This window comes from Octopus sinensis, linkage group LG29, assembly GCF_006345805.1.
Source record: "Octopus sinensis linkage group LG29, ASM634580v1, whole genome shotgun sequence".
Classification (NCBI taxonomy): domain Eukaryota; kingdom Metazoa; phylum Mollusca; class Cephalopoda; order Octopoda; family Octopodidae; genus Octopus; species Octopus sinensis.
The window spans coordinates 6,279,978-6,296,384 of record NC_043025.1 but is presented as its reverse complement, the minus strand read 5'-3'; the positions used below and the strand labels follow the sequence as shown (position 1 = coordinate 6,296,384).

General features: G+C 41.4%; 1 protein-coding gene across 1 annotated transcript; it reads left to right on the top strand.

Moving 5' to 3' along the window:
* The first annotated feature begins 2,058 nt into the window (after positions 1-2,058).
* On the top strand, positions 2,059-10,485 carry LOC115226080 (dCTP pyrophosphatase 1-like). Its single transcript, XM_029797055.2, has 4 exons — positions 2,059-2,410; positions 6,506-6,616; positions 8,015-8,049; positions 10,037-10,485. Exons 1-4 carry the CDS (start codon positions 2,130-2,132, stop codon positions 10,240-10,242), a joined length of 633 nt encoding a protein of 210 aa, XP_029652915.1. The 5' UTR covers positions 2,059-2,129; the 3' UTR covers positions 10,243-10,485.
* The last annotated feature ends 5,922 nt before the right edge of the window (positions 10,486-16,407 follow it).

The following is a 16,407-nucleotide window of genomic DNA, read 5'->3' as shown; positions in this document are numbered from 1 at the left end:
TACGATGAGTCAACGATTTTAAAAAAAATTTACCATCATTTTTTTCCATTTTTAATGCATTTTTTTGCTATTTTTTGGCTATAACTCTCTAAATATGCTTATATAGTTATTTCCCTTACAAACCCGAGCAACGCCGGGCGATACTGCTAGTTAATAAATAAAACATATGCATATATATATACATATATGTACGTACCTACCTCTACATGCATATATGGGTACAGGACACCAAAAAAACGTCAGACAATGAGAAACGAAAACATAAACACAAAACCAAGGAACAGGACATTTTTCTTAAACAACGAAAAAATAGAGTACAGGACAAGATGGAACGCACGCATCCATTTCTAAGAAAGATTATATTATACAGTACCGGACTTATTAACTGGTATACTTGGGGCTGGAAGTTAAAATATAAACTAAACAATGAAAAGGAAAGATATAATCTTTATCTAACAGTGATAATATATTTCTAAAGCTGAGCCTGTTTGATAGTTATGAATCACTAAAAATTATTAAAATATATTCTGTACCATGTATTCAATATAATGACTGAAACAAGTAAAAGAATAAAAAAATGTAATTCAACTTTTATTGGAATATTCAGGGGTGGCTGAAGGTACCGGCCCCGAAATTCTTTTCCCACGTGAGTTCCGGACCTCAGTAATGAACTCATTTGCATACGGCCAGTCAGAGCTCACCTTGAAAACCTACATACTATGTACTACTACAGTACAGCCAGTCAGGCATAGAATGGTGTATGCCACTCTGTGAGTACAGCACTGTAGGTCCCACATAAGCACCAAATTTCCCCCACTTCTACCATCCTCATAGATCAATTGAGCACCATCTGCTGCGTTAACTAGGATTGGGGTTCAGTTATTAAATTACGATGGTGTAGGAGTGGCTGTGTGGTAAGAAACTTGCTTTCCAACCACATGGTCCCGGGTTCAGTCCCACTGCGTGGCACCTTGGGCGAGTGTCTTCTGCTATAGCCTCGGGTCGACCAAAGCCTTGTGAGTGGATTGGGTCCACGGAAACTGAAAGAAGCCCGTCGTATATATGTATATATATATATGTGTGTGTGTGTGTCTGTGTTTGTCCCCCCACCATTGCTTGAACACCGATGCTGGTGTGTTTACGTCTCCGTAACTTAGCGGTTCGGCAAAAGAGACCGATAGAATAAATAGTAGGCTTACAAAGAATAAGTCCTGGAGTCGATTTGCTCGACTAAAAAGGCGGTGCTCCAGCATGGCCACAGTCAAATGACTGAAACAAATAAATGGGTACGGGGTACAAAAGGAAGTCTTTCCCGAAAGTCTGAGCCCTATTTTTACAGGGCGATTCAAAAGTCGCCATACATAAGAACATTTTTTTTTTTTTATTAAACTACTTATAAAAAAAATATTTTTTCCTATGTATGGTGGCTTTTGAATCACCCTGTACAAAATAACTAAGAATAAAAATAGGGCAATTCTTGCGTAACATGCGTGTCAATTAGAAAGACAAATTATGAAATACCTACACTATAAATCTTCAACACTTGCATTGTATTTTAAATAGCATTTCTTCCCCTAGCATTGCTTGACAACCGATGCTGGTGTTTACGTCCCCGTCACTTAGCGGTTCGGCAAAAGTAACCGATAGAATAAGTACTGGGCTTACAAAAGAATAAGTCCCGGGGTCGATTTGCTCGACTAAAGGCGGTGCTCCAGCATGGCCGCAGTCAAATGACTGAAACGAGTAAAAGAGTAAAAGAGAGTATCAAACAGATGTATCTGTCAATCCATCTTTTTATCGACCGGCCCTTACCTCTGTCTACTTACTTATGTACCCAACGACTTCTAAATCTTTTACTGTATTGTTCTAGATATCCCTAGTCTCTGACAGCAATATTTCAAATAGTTATATCCCAAATCTATCACGAAAACGAAAATGAAATCTTCTTTATACTGTTTTTTAAAACTTTATTTGATTTTCCTCCCATTTCCCTTCCTAACTCCTCCTACTAACGACCTTACCCAGTGTTATCATGTTACCTGAGATACGCCCAACACATTATAAATAATAAATCAGTGTGAGTTGTCTTTCTTAAGGCTGTGCACATCCAAATTTAGAAGCGCTAAATCATGGCAGCATTCAACCAGAAGTTGCAGGCGGTTTTGTGGCTGGCAGAGCTGAAATCAACGGAGGCTGTGCGAGTTAAATGGACGGAGAACTACGCAGAAGAACCTCCAACAGATCAGATGCTTTTAACTTGGGAAAAGAATTTCCAGGCTACGGAAAATATCCACTCAAACGGCGATGTGGGAACATCACCGCCAAAACAACCACGGCAGAACGGTGAGATCACGCGACTTGAGGACGAACCTGAGTTTAAATTTAGTCTACAAACCACTTTGGAAGATATGTAAGTACTGATTTTACTATTCGGTTCAGTCACATATATACATGTGTGTATATATATATATATATATATATATAGGAGTGGTAGGTAGCTTGCTTACTAACCACATGGTTCCGGGTTCAGTCCCACTGCGTGTCACATTGGGCAAGTGTCTTCTACTATAGCCTCAGGCCGACCAAAGACTTGTGAGTGGATTTGGTAGACGGAAACTGAAAGAAGCCCGTCGTATATATGTGTGTGTGTGTGTATACATTTGTGTGTCTGTGTTTCTCCCCCAACATCGCTTGACAACCGATGCTGGTGTATTTACGTCCCCGTAACTTAGCGGTTTGGCAATAGAGACCGATGGAATAAGTAATAGGCTTACACAAAAATAAGTCCTGGTGTCGATTTCTTCGACTAAAGGCGGTATTCCAGCATGGCCACAGTCAAATGACTGAAACAAGTAAAGGAGTACATACATATATATATATATATATATATATATATGGTACTTATACCTATTTCTTTACTAAACACAGAGGGGACAAACAAGGACAGACAAAGGGATTAAGTCGATTCCATCGACTCCAGTGCGTAACTGGTACTTATTTAATCGACCCCGAAAGGATGAAAGGCAAAGTCGACCTCGGCGGAATTTGAATATGGTACTTATGCCGAAGGATCGCCACATACACGATGGACTTTTATAGTTTCCCGCGGGGTACCGGTTGGCAAAGGCCTTTAGTAGAAAACACTTGTCCGAGGTGACGCACGGTGGAACCGAAACTGGGACCGCGTGGTCCTTTCATAGGTTAAAAAAAAAAGCTAGCATCTTCCTGTTTTAAGCTATATGTTTCATTCCCAGTCATAGTGTACCTAAACTGCAATATTCAATGTGTCTCTCCTTGTAGTTTTGTCCCTGGTCTGTCATGCGCCTGTTGATCTATGATCAAAAACGTTCCAGCTCTGACCTAGGGCTACATTAGTTAACGTATTTGGCATAGTATATTTACACTTACAATGTGTCCTTCGTTTTTCATGACATTACGGCGTTATTTGAGGGAGCTTTAACTGTTGTATTTAGGAAGAGTGACCTTGTTGCATTTTTTCATTCAACCGTAAGATTTCTTTCCCCAAGTTTCATGTTTTCCCGCGTAAATTGCATAATTTTAAATCCGGGTACTTAAAGATTTCGTTGGCGCCAAGTTCTAAAAAAAAATGGGGTATGTCTAAAAGTATCGTGTATTTTATGTACTGAAACGAAATGAATATTGGACGGCGGTCTGGAATAAGCAGGCCCACGCTGTGACAAGGGCTGTTTACTTTTAACACCCAGTCACCAAAACAAAAGGTGTAATAAAAAAGATGTATATTAAACAAATTCGAGAACAGAAATTTTTTCCTTCGAGGGGGTCAGGAGAGGACTTTCGAAAAGAAATTTATACTCTTTTACTTGTTTCAGTCATTTGACTGTGTCCATGCTGGAGCACCGCCTTTAGTCGAGCAAATCGACCCCCAAGACTTATTCTTTGTGAGCTTAGTACTTATTCTATCGGTCGCCTTTGCCGAACCGCTAAGTTACGGGGACGTAAACAAACCACCATCGGTTGTCAAGCGATGTTGGGGGGACAAACGCACACACACACACACACAACACACACACACACACACACACACATATATATATATATATTATATATATATATATATATATATATATATATATATATACACACACATATACAACGGGCTTCTTTAAGTTTCCGTCTACCAAATCCACTCACAAAGCTTCGGTTGGTCCGAGGCTATAGTAGAAGACAGTTGCCCAAGGTGCCACGCAGTGCCGCCCCGAGAAAACTGTGTAAAAATAACATACTCTTTTACTTGTTTCAGTCATTTGACTGCGGCCATGCTGGAGCACCGCCTTTAGTCGAGTAACTCGACCCCGGGACTTATTCTTTTGTAAGCCCAGTACTTATTCTATCGGTCCCTTTTGCCGAACCGCTAAGTAACGGGGACATAAACACACCAGCATCGGTTGTCAAGCAATGCTAGGGGCACAAATACAGACACACAAACACACACACACGCATATATACATATATACGACGAGCTTCTTTCAGTTTCCGTCTACCAAATCCACTCACAAAGCTTTTGTCGGCCCGAGGCTATAGTAGAAGACACTTGCCCAAGATGCCACGCAGTGGAACTGAACCCGGAACCATGTGGTTAGTAAACAAGCCACTTACCACACAGCCACTCCTGCGCCGTATTTAAGTTTTAAAAAAAAAGAAGAAAAATTGAAGGCTGTCCGTGGAACTATAGACATAATAGATATTCTACCATCATCCCCACAACATCCTTTAACTTTTTCTGTCAAAATGGGGTTTTTTTCAACCGCTTCCAGTCTCTCCAAAAACCACAGATATATAATATGAATAACAAAAATCCTACCCCTAAGCACCAGGCGTGGTGCCGAAGTTCAAAAGCCACACATATATAATATAAATTATATATACATGCATATATGGGTATAAGACATAAAAAAAACGTTGAACACAACGAGAAACGAACTTTTTTTTCTTACCTGCTTCATTTGTGTATGTAAAATCCGTAAATTCCGAAGAAGAAAACTAGATCGACGTCGAAAAGGCCAAATTAGTGGTCAACACGTGCTGTCACGGACAAAATCCTGTTTCAAGAAAATTCTCTGGGAAAAAGTGAATTAGTCCCTGAGATACAAGTGTGGAAAATTAATACATTTTTTGGTACTCGTGGGGGAGAGTGGACCTGCGTTAGTCATTAATTAACAAAGTGAAAATAAAACAATTTTGAAATCGAAATAAAATGTCATTTATTTCGGTATAATTTGACTTATTGTTATTTAAAATGCCATGTTGGCGATCTTTCGTCTCTAGTAGACCTTTCCGTCGATTTCCGTAAAACTTTTTTTTTTTTTTTACATATGGGCTTGCGGGAACTTTTGAAGTAATATACATACATATACACATACACTGAGTAAAAAATTTGTTATCTCTTTCTTTCACACATTACTCTGTCTCTTCACACACACTAACAGAAGCACTTCACTTACACAACATACTGTCTGTCTCCCACACCCCATCAAACACACACACACACATGTCCATCAATGCTCCCATGCACGGTAACTTCAAAAGAACTTCCCTCGTCATACAATCGCTTTCTCTTAGTCAGTTTCGCTCTCATTACTTCAAAAGTTCCCGCAAGCCCATATGTAAAAAGAAAAAAAATTTTTTTACGGAAATGGACGGAAAGGTCTACTAGAGACGAAAGATTGCCAAGTCGTGATACCCTTAGTAAATAACTTTTCACGGAAACTAACAAACGCATTTTCATAGGTCAGTCGGTCGGTGACAAGTCTTGAGACCAATACTGATTAATTGCCATGAAAGATAAGGGCTGTGTGTGAGTGCGCGAGCCCTTATGTATGTACTTGTATACGAAAAATAACGGTTGTGTGCCCGAGCGTGTTCATATCTAAGTATGTTCGTGGATGGCGCAGGAGTGGCTGTGTGGTAAGTAGCTTGCTTACCAACCACATGGTTCCGGGTTCAGTCCCAGTGCGTGGCACCTTGGGCAAGTGTCTTCTACTATAGCCTCGGGCCAACCAAAGCTTAGTAAGTGGATTTGGTAGATGGAAACTGAAAGAAACCTGTCGTATATATGTGTCTGTGTTTGTCCCCCCAACATCGCTTGACAACCGATACTGGTGTGTTTATGTCCCCGTAACTTAGCGGTTCGGCAAAAGAAACCGATAGAATAAGTACTAGGCTTACAAAGAATTAGTCCTGGGGTCGATAAGCTTGACTAAAGGCTGTGCTCCAGCATGGCCGCAGTCAAATGACTGAAGCAAGTAAAAGAGTTATACAGTGTCTAGTCCCTGTAACTTAGCGGTTCGGCAAAAGAGACCGATAGAATAAGTACTAGGCTTACAAAGAATAAATCCTGGGGTCGAATTGTTCGACTAAAGGCTGTGCTCCAGCATGGCCGCAGTCAAATGACTGAAACAAGTAAAAGAGTTATACAGTGTGTAAAACAAAAAGTTTTAAACTATCTTTCTAACATGTTTTCCAGTCGCCAGAAACAGGAGGACTTCTGCCTGGCACGGAACCGGGACCAGTATCAAACCCCACGAAATATCTTGTTGGCACTGGTTGGAGAAGTCGGAGAACTCGCTGAAATATTGTAAGTTGGTTTACATTTATCCAAGATTTCAAAGTCAAAACTGTAGGTTCTTATGCTGTGTCTGTACCATCTTTATTTCCATGGTGACATAAATTGGAAGGGGGTCATCACGGTTCTGGTCAGAGTAAAAAGACCCAGTTCATAGTCTCTATGTAAGTCATGTGACTTAACCCTTTTGTTACCAAACCGGCTCTGGCTCTGTTGTACAAATGTCTTGTTTTCTTAAGGTTTCAATTAAAATCTTCCACCAAACCTTAGTCACAATTTATGTTCTTAACACCAGCTTAATGATAACCAAGTTATTTTACTAAATTCTTTTGTTATATTTAAAATAATTGAAAGAAACACAGAACATCTCAACAGAAATATGGTAACAAAAGGGTTAAAGTCACCATGATATTTTTAACCCTTTCGATGCCAACCTGGTTGAAACCACCTCTGGCTCTGTTGTACAAATGTCTTGTTTTCAAAAGTTTTGAATTAAAATCAAGCCTTAGTCACAATTTATGTTCCTAACACTAGCTTAATGATAACCAAGTTATTTTACTAAATTCTTTGTTATATTTAAAGTAATTGAAAGAAACACAGAACACCTCAAAATAAATACAGTAACAAAATGGTTAATGTGAATGCATGTGGCCTAGTGGTTAGGATGATTGCATTTACAGTCACAAGATTGTGGGTTCAATTCCAGGACTGGGTGTTCGTTGTGTGTTCTTGAGCAAAATATTTCATTCTATGTTGCTCTGCTTGTGGGAGAGTGGTAGGGCCATTGGCCCGCGAACAGAGGTGGTTTATGCTATATCTTTCAGTTCTCCACATCCTGTGTTCAAATCCTACCTGCCTAGAGAAGACCACGGGGGAAACTACTCCACTATTCATCTCAAGTCCACCGGAACTTAGGGCACAATGACTAATCACCATCACCATCGTCTAACGTCCTCTTTCCATGCTAGCATGGGTTGGACGATTTGACTGAGGAATGGCGAACCAGATGGCTGCACCAGGCTTCAATCTTGTTCTGGCAGAGTTTCTACAGCTGAATGCCCTTCCTAACGCCAACCACTCCGAGAGTGTAGTGGGTGCTTTTAAAGTGCCACCGGCATGAGGGCCGGTTTGGCGGTACTGGCAATGGCCACATTCGAAAACAGTGTTTTTTACTTAATGTATACACAGTTGATAGGCCAGTTGCTGTAATTTTTGTCCAGAGATAACATCCTTTATAGACTTGCTCTTCTAAAAATACAATGAATGCCAGAGAGATGAAAATTTGTCACAGCAGCATTATTTGTGATTGTGTATATGTATCTATCTCTCTGCCTATCTATTGTTATATATGTGTGTGTGTGTGTGTGTGTGTACACACATGTTTTCATGTCTATTTTCTCCTGTTTTCAGTCAGTGGAAGGGTGAAGTGAAACAAGGACTTCCAGGTAGGTTCCCCACCAAAGTTTCTTACTACTTGAAATATTATAGAGGGACAGCTGGGAGTGCTAGTGAAAAGTAGGGGTTTGATAAGTCTGTAATTCTACAGATGTACTCTTTTACTTGTTTCAGTCATTTGACTGCGGTCATGCTGGAGCACCGCCTTTAATCGAGCAACTCGACCCCGAGACTTATTCTTTTGTAAGTCCAGTACTTATTCTATCGGTCTCTTTTGCCGAACCGCTAAGTGACGGGGACATAAACACACCAGCATTTGTTGTCAAGCAATGCTAGGGGGACAGACACACACAAACACATATATATATATATGTACACGACGGGCTTCTTTCAGTTTCCGTCTACCAAATCCACTCACAAGGCTTTGGTCGGCCCGAGGCTATAGTAGAAGACACTTGCCCAAGATGCCATGCAGTGGGACTGAACCCGGAACCATGTGGTTGGTTAGCAAGCTACTTACCACACAGCCACTCCTGCATGCTTCTACATGTATTTGTAGCCAAAGAACTTTAAAATCTTGCTCTCTTGTATCTTCTTAGTTGTCTCCGTCGTTGGACTGTGGCCATGCTGGGGCACTGCCTTAGTACTTATTTGTTTTAAGTACTTTATCTATCAAGTCCACTCCCAAAAGTTTGGTCAACCCAGGTCCATAGTTAAAAGCGCCGAATGTGTTGTACAGTAGGACTGAATACAAAACCATGTAGTCGATGCCTTGTATGCAGTGAGACCAAAGTGTGACAATTCTTTTAACTGTTTCGGTCATTTGACTGCGGCCATGCTGCAGCACTGCCTTGCTTTTTATTATTATTATATATAATAATTGGGGGTGATGTACAGATTTAATACTTATGAAAGAAAAAGGTGTTCAGAATGCTGGATGGTTGTATATAAAAATATATATATATATATTATATATATATATATATATATATTTACATATCACATATTATTTCTTCAAATCACATATTTAATAAAATTATTAATTAAATATGTGATATGTAAATAAATATAAATATTTTTTATATACAACCTTCCAGCATTCTGAATGCCTATTATATATATATGTATATATATATCAGTGCCAGTGGCAAGTAAAAAGCCTCGTCTGGCACATAAAAAGCACTCACGGAGTGGTTGGCGTTAGGAAGGGCATCCAGCTGATGAAACACTGCCAGATCAGACTGGAGCCTGGTGCAGCCTTCAGGCTTCCCAGACCCCAGTTGAACCGGCCAACCCATGCTAGCATGGAAAGCGGACGTTAAACGATGATGATGATATATATATATATATATATCAAAGAAATCAACCCCAGGACTTGTGCTATTGGCCCCTTTTGCTGGACCACTAAGCTATAAAGACATAAACACCAACATTTGTTGTCAAGTGATGGTGGGATGGCTTCTTTCAGTTTCCATCTAGCAAATCCACTCAAGGCTAAGGTAGAAGACACTGGCCCAAGATGCCAAGCAGTTTGATTGAACCTGGAACCATGTGATTGGCAAGCAAAGCTTCTTACCACACAGCCACACCTAATGATTATATATAAAAAAAATAAAGGCGCAGGAGTGGCTGTGTGGTAAGTAGCTTGTTTACCAACCACATGGTTCCGGGTTCAGTCCCACTGCGTGGCATCTTGGGCAAGTGTCTTCTGCTATAGCCTCGGGCCGACCAATGCCTTGTGAGTGTATTTGGTAGACAGAAACTGAAAGAAGCCTGTCATATATATGTATATATATATGTGTGTGTGTGTCTGTGTTTGTCCCCCTAGCATTGCTTGACAACCGATGCTGGTGTGTTTACGTCCCCGTTACTTAGCGGTTCGGCAAAAGAATAAGTCCCGGGATCGTGTTGCTCGACTAAAGGCGGTGCTCCAGCATGGCCGCAGTCAAATGACTGAAACAAGTGAAAGAGAGTATGGAACTCTTCATCTAAATCTATATTGCAATTATAACATCCATGGTTTTTCTTTTTTTCCAGAATTTTCTGAATGTGAAAAGGAACATGTAGGTGAGGAAATGAGTGATGTCTTAATATATCTGATTTGGTTGGCGCACCGGTGTAGGGTTGACCTTCCAAGTGCTGCCCTGCGTAAATTCCAGAAGAACGCAAAGAAATATCCTGCAGACAGAGTGTTTGGCAAAAGTAACAAATATACAGACTATGAGGACCAACTTGTTAACTAAACACTAATATGCCGTCTCTTTTCTTTCATTTGTTTTAGTTATTGGACTGTGGCCATGCTGGGGCACCACCTTGAATGGTTTCATTCAGTGGTTTGCATTTTTTTTTTTTTTTTTTTTTTTTTGGACTTCTGCCCCCATGGCACCCAAGCCACATTACTAATGCCCATTCACCCCTACAGACATTGATTCCTTTCTACAGCAAATTCAAACCTTTTTTTCTTGAATAAAACTCATCTTAATTAATCCTTCGTTTTGTTGTTTTTCTCCCTCCACCCCCACCCCCCACCCCCTGACTGGCTCTCGTGCCAGTGGCTCATACAAAGCACCATCTGGACATGGCCGGTGGCATGTAAAAAGCACTGTCAGAATGTGGTCGATTCCAGGTCCACCTGACCGGGCACATAAAAAGCGCTCACTACACTCTTGGTGTTAGCAAGGACATCCTGCTGTAGAAGCATTGCCAGATCAGATTGGAGCCTGGTGCAGCCTTCTGGCTCTCAAGACCTCAGTCAAACCGTCTAACCCATGCCAGCATGGAAAACTGACGTTAAACGATGATGATACGAAAGACTAAATTTGCACCCCACCAGTAACCACATTGCGTAGGGATATCAGCGTCTCAACATCTGGCTGAAAAGTTCTAAGAAGTAGACTTAGCTCCCTTCATTCAATACTTTCTCAATCAGTTTCTTTGCTTAGAAAAAATCCTGGGAAACTGCACTGGAGCTCCGCTCTACAAAATACGATGTTGGGAAGGCAATAATAATATATCTTGATTTTGTTCCACAGTGAAGGGTAGCAGTCAGAAAAGTCCGTTTTACAATAAAAAATCTTGGAAGCACTCCGTCGGTTACGACAACGAGGGTTCCGGTTGATCCGAAACAATGGAACAGACTGCTCGTGAAATTAACGTGTAAGTGGCTGAGCACTCCACAGACACGTGCACCCTTAACGTAGTTCTCGGGGATATTCAGCGTGACAAGGCCGGCCCTTTGAAATGGAAGCACTCCGTCGGTTTCGACGACGAGGGTTCTGGTTGATCCGAATCAATGGAACAGCCTGCTCGTGAAATTAACGTGTAAGTGGCTGAGCACTCCACAGACACATGTACCCTTAACGTAGTTCTCAAGGATATTCAGAGTGACAAGGCCAGCCCTTTGAAATACAGGTACAACAGAAACAGGAAGTAAGAGTGAGAGAAAGTTGTGGTGAAAGAGTACAGCAGGGATCACCACCATTCCCTGCCGGGGCCTCGTGGGGCTTTAGGTGTTTTCGCTCAATAAACATTCACAATGCTCGGTCTGGGACTCTAAACCGCAAGTCCGCTGCCCTAGCCATTGCGCCTCCAAGAAAAAATCTTAGAACTTTGGCCTCTGCTCAATGTCATTTTAAAGTGAAACCAGTTTTTATTCCACTGTTCCTATTTCCTCATTATTGATATCTAGGAATCGCCCGGACTGGTATTTCAATCAAAGATAAATATCCTGAAATCTGTCAGACATGTTTGTGCAGATCCTCCAAGTGTATGAGTGGCTGTGTGGTAAGTAGCTTGCTTACCAACCACATGGTTCCGGGTTCAGTCCCACTGCGTGGCACCTTGGGCAAGTGTCTTCTGCTATAGCCTCGGGTCGACCAAAGCCTTGTGAGTGGATTTGGTAGACGGAAACTGAAAGAAGCCTGTCGTATATATGTATAAATATATATATATATGTTTGTGTGTCTGTGTTTGTCCCCCTAGCATTGCTTGACAACCGATGCTGGTGTGTTTACGTCCCCGTAACTTAGCAGTTCGGCAAAAATGACTGATAGAATAAGTACTAGACTTACAAGGAATAAGTCATGGGATCGATTTGCTCAACCAAAGGCGGTGCTCCAGCATGGTCACAGTCGCATGACTGAAACAAGTAAAAGAGTAAAGTGTAATCACCACTTTCCTTCTTTCTCCAATTCAGAGAGGCTAGAAGTAACATTACAAATGAATTACTGTAGCCTGGGGAGGGCTAGTTTTAATTAGATACGGTTTAACCTCGTTTTCTTGTAGTTGCAAATTAACTTATTAGTGAGAATGAGTGTAGTCATGTTTGGCTGGGAATGTGATGATCACATGTGGGCTACATGTAAATGAAGATTAAATATATAGGCGCAGGAGTGGCTGTGTGGTAAGTAGCTTGCTAACCAACCACATGGTTCCAGGTTCAGTTCCACTGCATGGCACCTTGCGCAAGTGTCTTTTGCTATAGCCCCAGGCCGATCAATGCCTTGTGAGTGGATTTGGTAGGTGGAAACTGAAAGAAGCCTGTCGTATATATGTATATATATATTTATATGTTTGTGTGTCTGTGTTTGTCCCTCTAGCATTGCTGTGTTTACGTCCCCGTCACTTAGCGGTTCGGCAAAAGAGACCGATAGAATAAGTACTGGGATTACAAAGAATAAGTACAAGAGTATATACTAAACATAAAATTACAAATTGAGATAGGGGTTGTAAGAGAAGTACCCAACAAAGTTAATACATAAATGTTAAGAATTGCGATGCAATTAATTCATTTACTGTATTATATGGTCAAAGGTAAAATGATTTACCACAAATTAATAATACAAAATAAGAAAATGGAGAAATACACCTTAATCAATAATCAACTACCAGATAATACCCAATCACATAATTTATTAAACCACTACATATGAACATCAAGGTCAAACATAATAGTTCAGAATAATACAGTGCACATCAATGAGTAATATGATACAATAAGTACAATATGTATAAATAAATATAAATCAAAAAATCAAATCGAAATCGATCAACATCAATGGAATTTGTAGTTGTACCAGTGCCGGTGGCACATAAGAGTACCATCCGAACGTGACCGTAGCCAGCACTGCATCGACTGGTCTCCGTGCTGGTGGCACGTAACAAACACCATCCAATTGTGGCCGTGCCAACCTTGCCTGACATCCGTGCCGGTGGCACGTAAAAAGCACCGTCCGAGCATGGCCATTCGCCAGCCTTGTCTGGCACCTGTGTCGGTGGCACGTAAAAAGCACCGTCTGAGCGTTGCCGTTCGACAGCCTCGTCTGGCACCTGTGTCGGTGGCACGTAAAAAGCACCGTCTGAGCGTTGCCGTTCGACAGCCTCGTCTGGCACATAAAAAGCACCCACTACACTCAAGGAGTGGTTGGCGTTAGGAAGGGCATCCAGCCGTAGAAACACCGCCAGATATGACTTACCTGGTGCAGCCTTCTGGCTTCCCAGACCCCAGTTGAACCGTCCAACCCATGCTAGCATGGAAAGCGGACATTAAACAATGATGATGATGATGAAATCTGTTTTGTTCTATACTATTATGTTTGACCTTGATGTTCATATGTAGTTGGTTAATAAATTATGTGATTGGGTATTATCTGGTAGCTGATTATTGATTAAGGTGTATTATTTATTAAACATAACAATTTTTATTTTGGTGGAAATTCGTTGCAAGATGCACGAAAGCTGGGTAATGTTATGGCAAGCTGAGTTGAGAGACCTACTGGAAGGTGGAATTGGTAGCAAAGCATGGAGCTTATTAGTCCTCAGGTTAGCTCCTGATGCCTTGAAGAGCTGAGAGCTTGTCAGCATGCTTCTATATATACCCTTAGAACCAGGCTGTCATGCCACTTCATGGACAAGGGGAGCTAACTGGTGTTTCTGTCTGGAACCCGGCAGAGAGATGCGAAGTGACACAACTCAACTTGCCAACCACTGCAACTTCATTGAACTTGGTGAATATATCTGCCATAGAAGTAATGTTTCTGTGTCCATCGCAAACGACAGAACGAGTCATGCAAGTATTCAGCTGTTTTAAAAAGGAAAGAGATTTTCAGGCAGTTCCCCTTTGACAGCTTGAGAGGCAGTTGGATGGAACCTACACTCACCTCCTTATGAGAGCTCAAAATCTCTCGTGGAAGCGTCATCCAACCAAAATGCAAATATATGGGAAACTACCACCTGTGTCATCTCTTGTGAAAGGTAGGAGAGTCCAGTTTGCTGGACATTGTTGTAGAGCTGAAAAAGAGGTAATTTCTACTCTTCTCCTCTGGAAGCCATCTACTCACAATACCAGAGGGCACACACTCTCCTACCTTGATGTAATCTCCAGGGATACAGGCATCCAGCAACAGGACCTCCGTAATGCCATGATGGACCGTGAAGTCTGGCGTAGCATGGTAAATTCCATTGTCTCGACCACGGTCGAACAATGATGAATGATGATTTGACAGATATTGAACTTCTGTGCAGGTGGCACGTAAAAAGCACCATTTGAGTGTGGCTGTTGCCAGTACTGCCCGACTGGCCCTTGTGCCAGTGACATGTAAAAAGCACCCACAACACTCTCGGAGTGGTTGGCATTAGGAAGGGCATCCAGCTGTAGAAACTCTGCCAGATCAGACTGGAGCCTTGTGCAGCCATTTGGTTCACCAGTCCTCAGTCAAATCATCCAACCCATGCTAGCATGGAAAGCAGATGTTAAACGATGATGATGATATATGATATATATATATATATAATGCATTAGGAAGAGCATCCAGCTGTAGAAACTCTGCCAGATCAGACTGGAGTCTGGTGCTGCCATTTGGTTCGCCAGTCCTCAGTCGAATCATCCAACCCATGCTAGCATGGAAAGCGGATGTTAAACGATGATGATGATATTTGATACATATATATATATAATGCATTAGGAAGGGCATCCAGCTGTAGAAACTCTGCTGGATCAGATTGGAGCCTTGTGCAGCCATTTGGTTCGCCAGACCTCAGTCAAATCATCCGACCCATGCTAGCATGGAAAGCGGACCTTAAATGATGATGATGATATTTGATACATATATATATATAATGCATTAGGAAGGGCATCCAGCTGTAGAAACTCTGCTGGATCAGATTGGAGCCTTGTGCAGCCATTTGTTTCACCAGACCTCAGTCAAATCGTACAACCCATGCTAGTGTCTGAAGTTTGAAAGTGTTTAGTAACAAAAAATCATCTTTTAAATCTGTTGGTCAAAAGGTAAAGATCTGATATTTCTTTATTTTTGCCTATCTCTTTACTTGTTTCAGTCATTGGACCGTGGCCAAGCTGGGGCACCGCCTTGAAGAATTTTAGTCAAACTTATTGACCTCAGTGCTTCTTTTTTTTTTTTTTTTTGTAAAGTCTGGTACTTATTCTATCAGTATATTTTGCCGAACCGCTACGTTACGGGGACGTAAACACTTCAACACTGGTTGTCAACCAGTGATGGTGGATAAACACTTACTCAGATACATACACATATGCATACACACATACATTATTATGGCTGCCCCAACCAAAATGCAAATATATGGGAAACTACCACCTGTGTCATCTCTTGTGAAAGGTAGGAGAGTCCAGTTTGCTGGACATTGTTGTAGAGCTGAAAAAGAGGTAATTTCTACTCTTCTCCTCTGGAAGCCATCTACTCGCAATACCAGAGGATGCACACTCTCCTACCCTGATGTAATCTCCAGGGATACAGGCATCCAGCAACAGGACCTCCGTAATGCCATGATGGACCGTGAAGTCTGGCGTAGCATGGTAAATTCCATTGTCTCGACCACGGTCGAACAATGATGATGATGATGGCTGCCCCCTCGTTATCGAGTATGGCCATTGCACGAAGCTTAACTGTTACTGGTGCTGTGATCGAATAAGACTTTTTAGCCCAGCCAAAGATCTACAATGTCTTGTACAGAATTGGCAACTAAAACCTTTACTGGTAATAGCCGGCTGTAGTTGTAACTGGGCTTCATGTACCTTTGCATGTCGTTTAAGTCCTCCTGCCGAATTACACATGCACACATACATACACACACACACATGCATACACACATACATGCATACATACATACACACACATACATATACATACACACATACATACACATATACATACACACATACATATACATACATACATACATACATACATATACATACACACATACATACACATACATACACACACATACATACACACATACATACATACACACACACACACATACACATACATACATACACACACACACACATACATATATACGACGGGCTTCTTTCGGTTTCCGTCTATCAAATCCACTCACACGGCTTTGGTCAGCTCAATGCTATGGTA

Coding starts and splice junctions, on each gene's coding strand:
- LOC115226080 (XM_029797055.2), top strand. CDS start 2,130: ATGGCAGCATTCAACCAGAAGTTGCAGGCGGTTTTGTGGCTGGCAGAG. Junction 2,411..6,505: donor CAAACCACTTTGGAAGATAT/GTAAGTACTGAT, acceptor CATGTTTTCCAG/TCGCCAGAAACAGGAGGACT. Junction 8,050..10,036: donor AGTGAAACAAGGACTTCCAG/GTAGGTTCCCCA, acceptor CTTTTTTTCCAG/AATTTTCTGAATGTGAAAAG.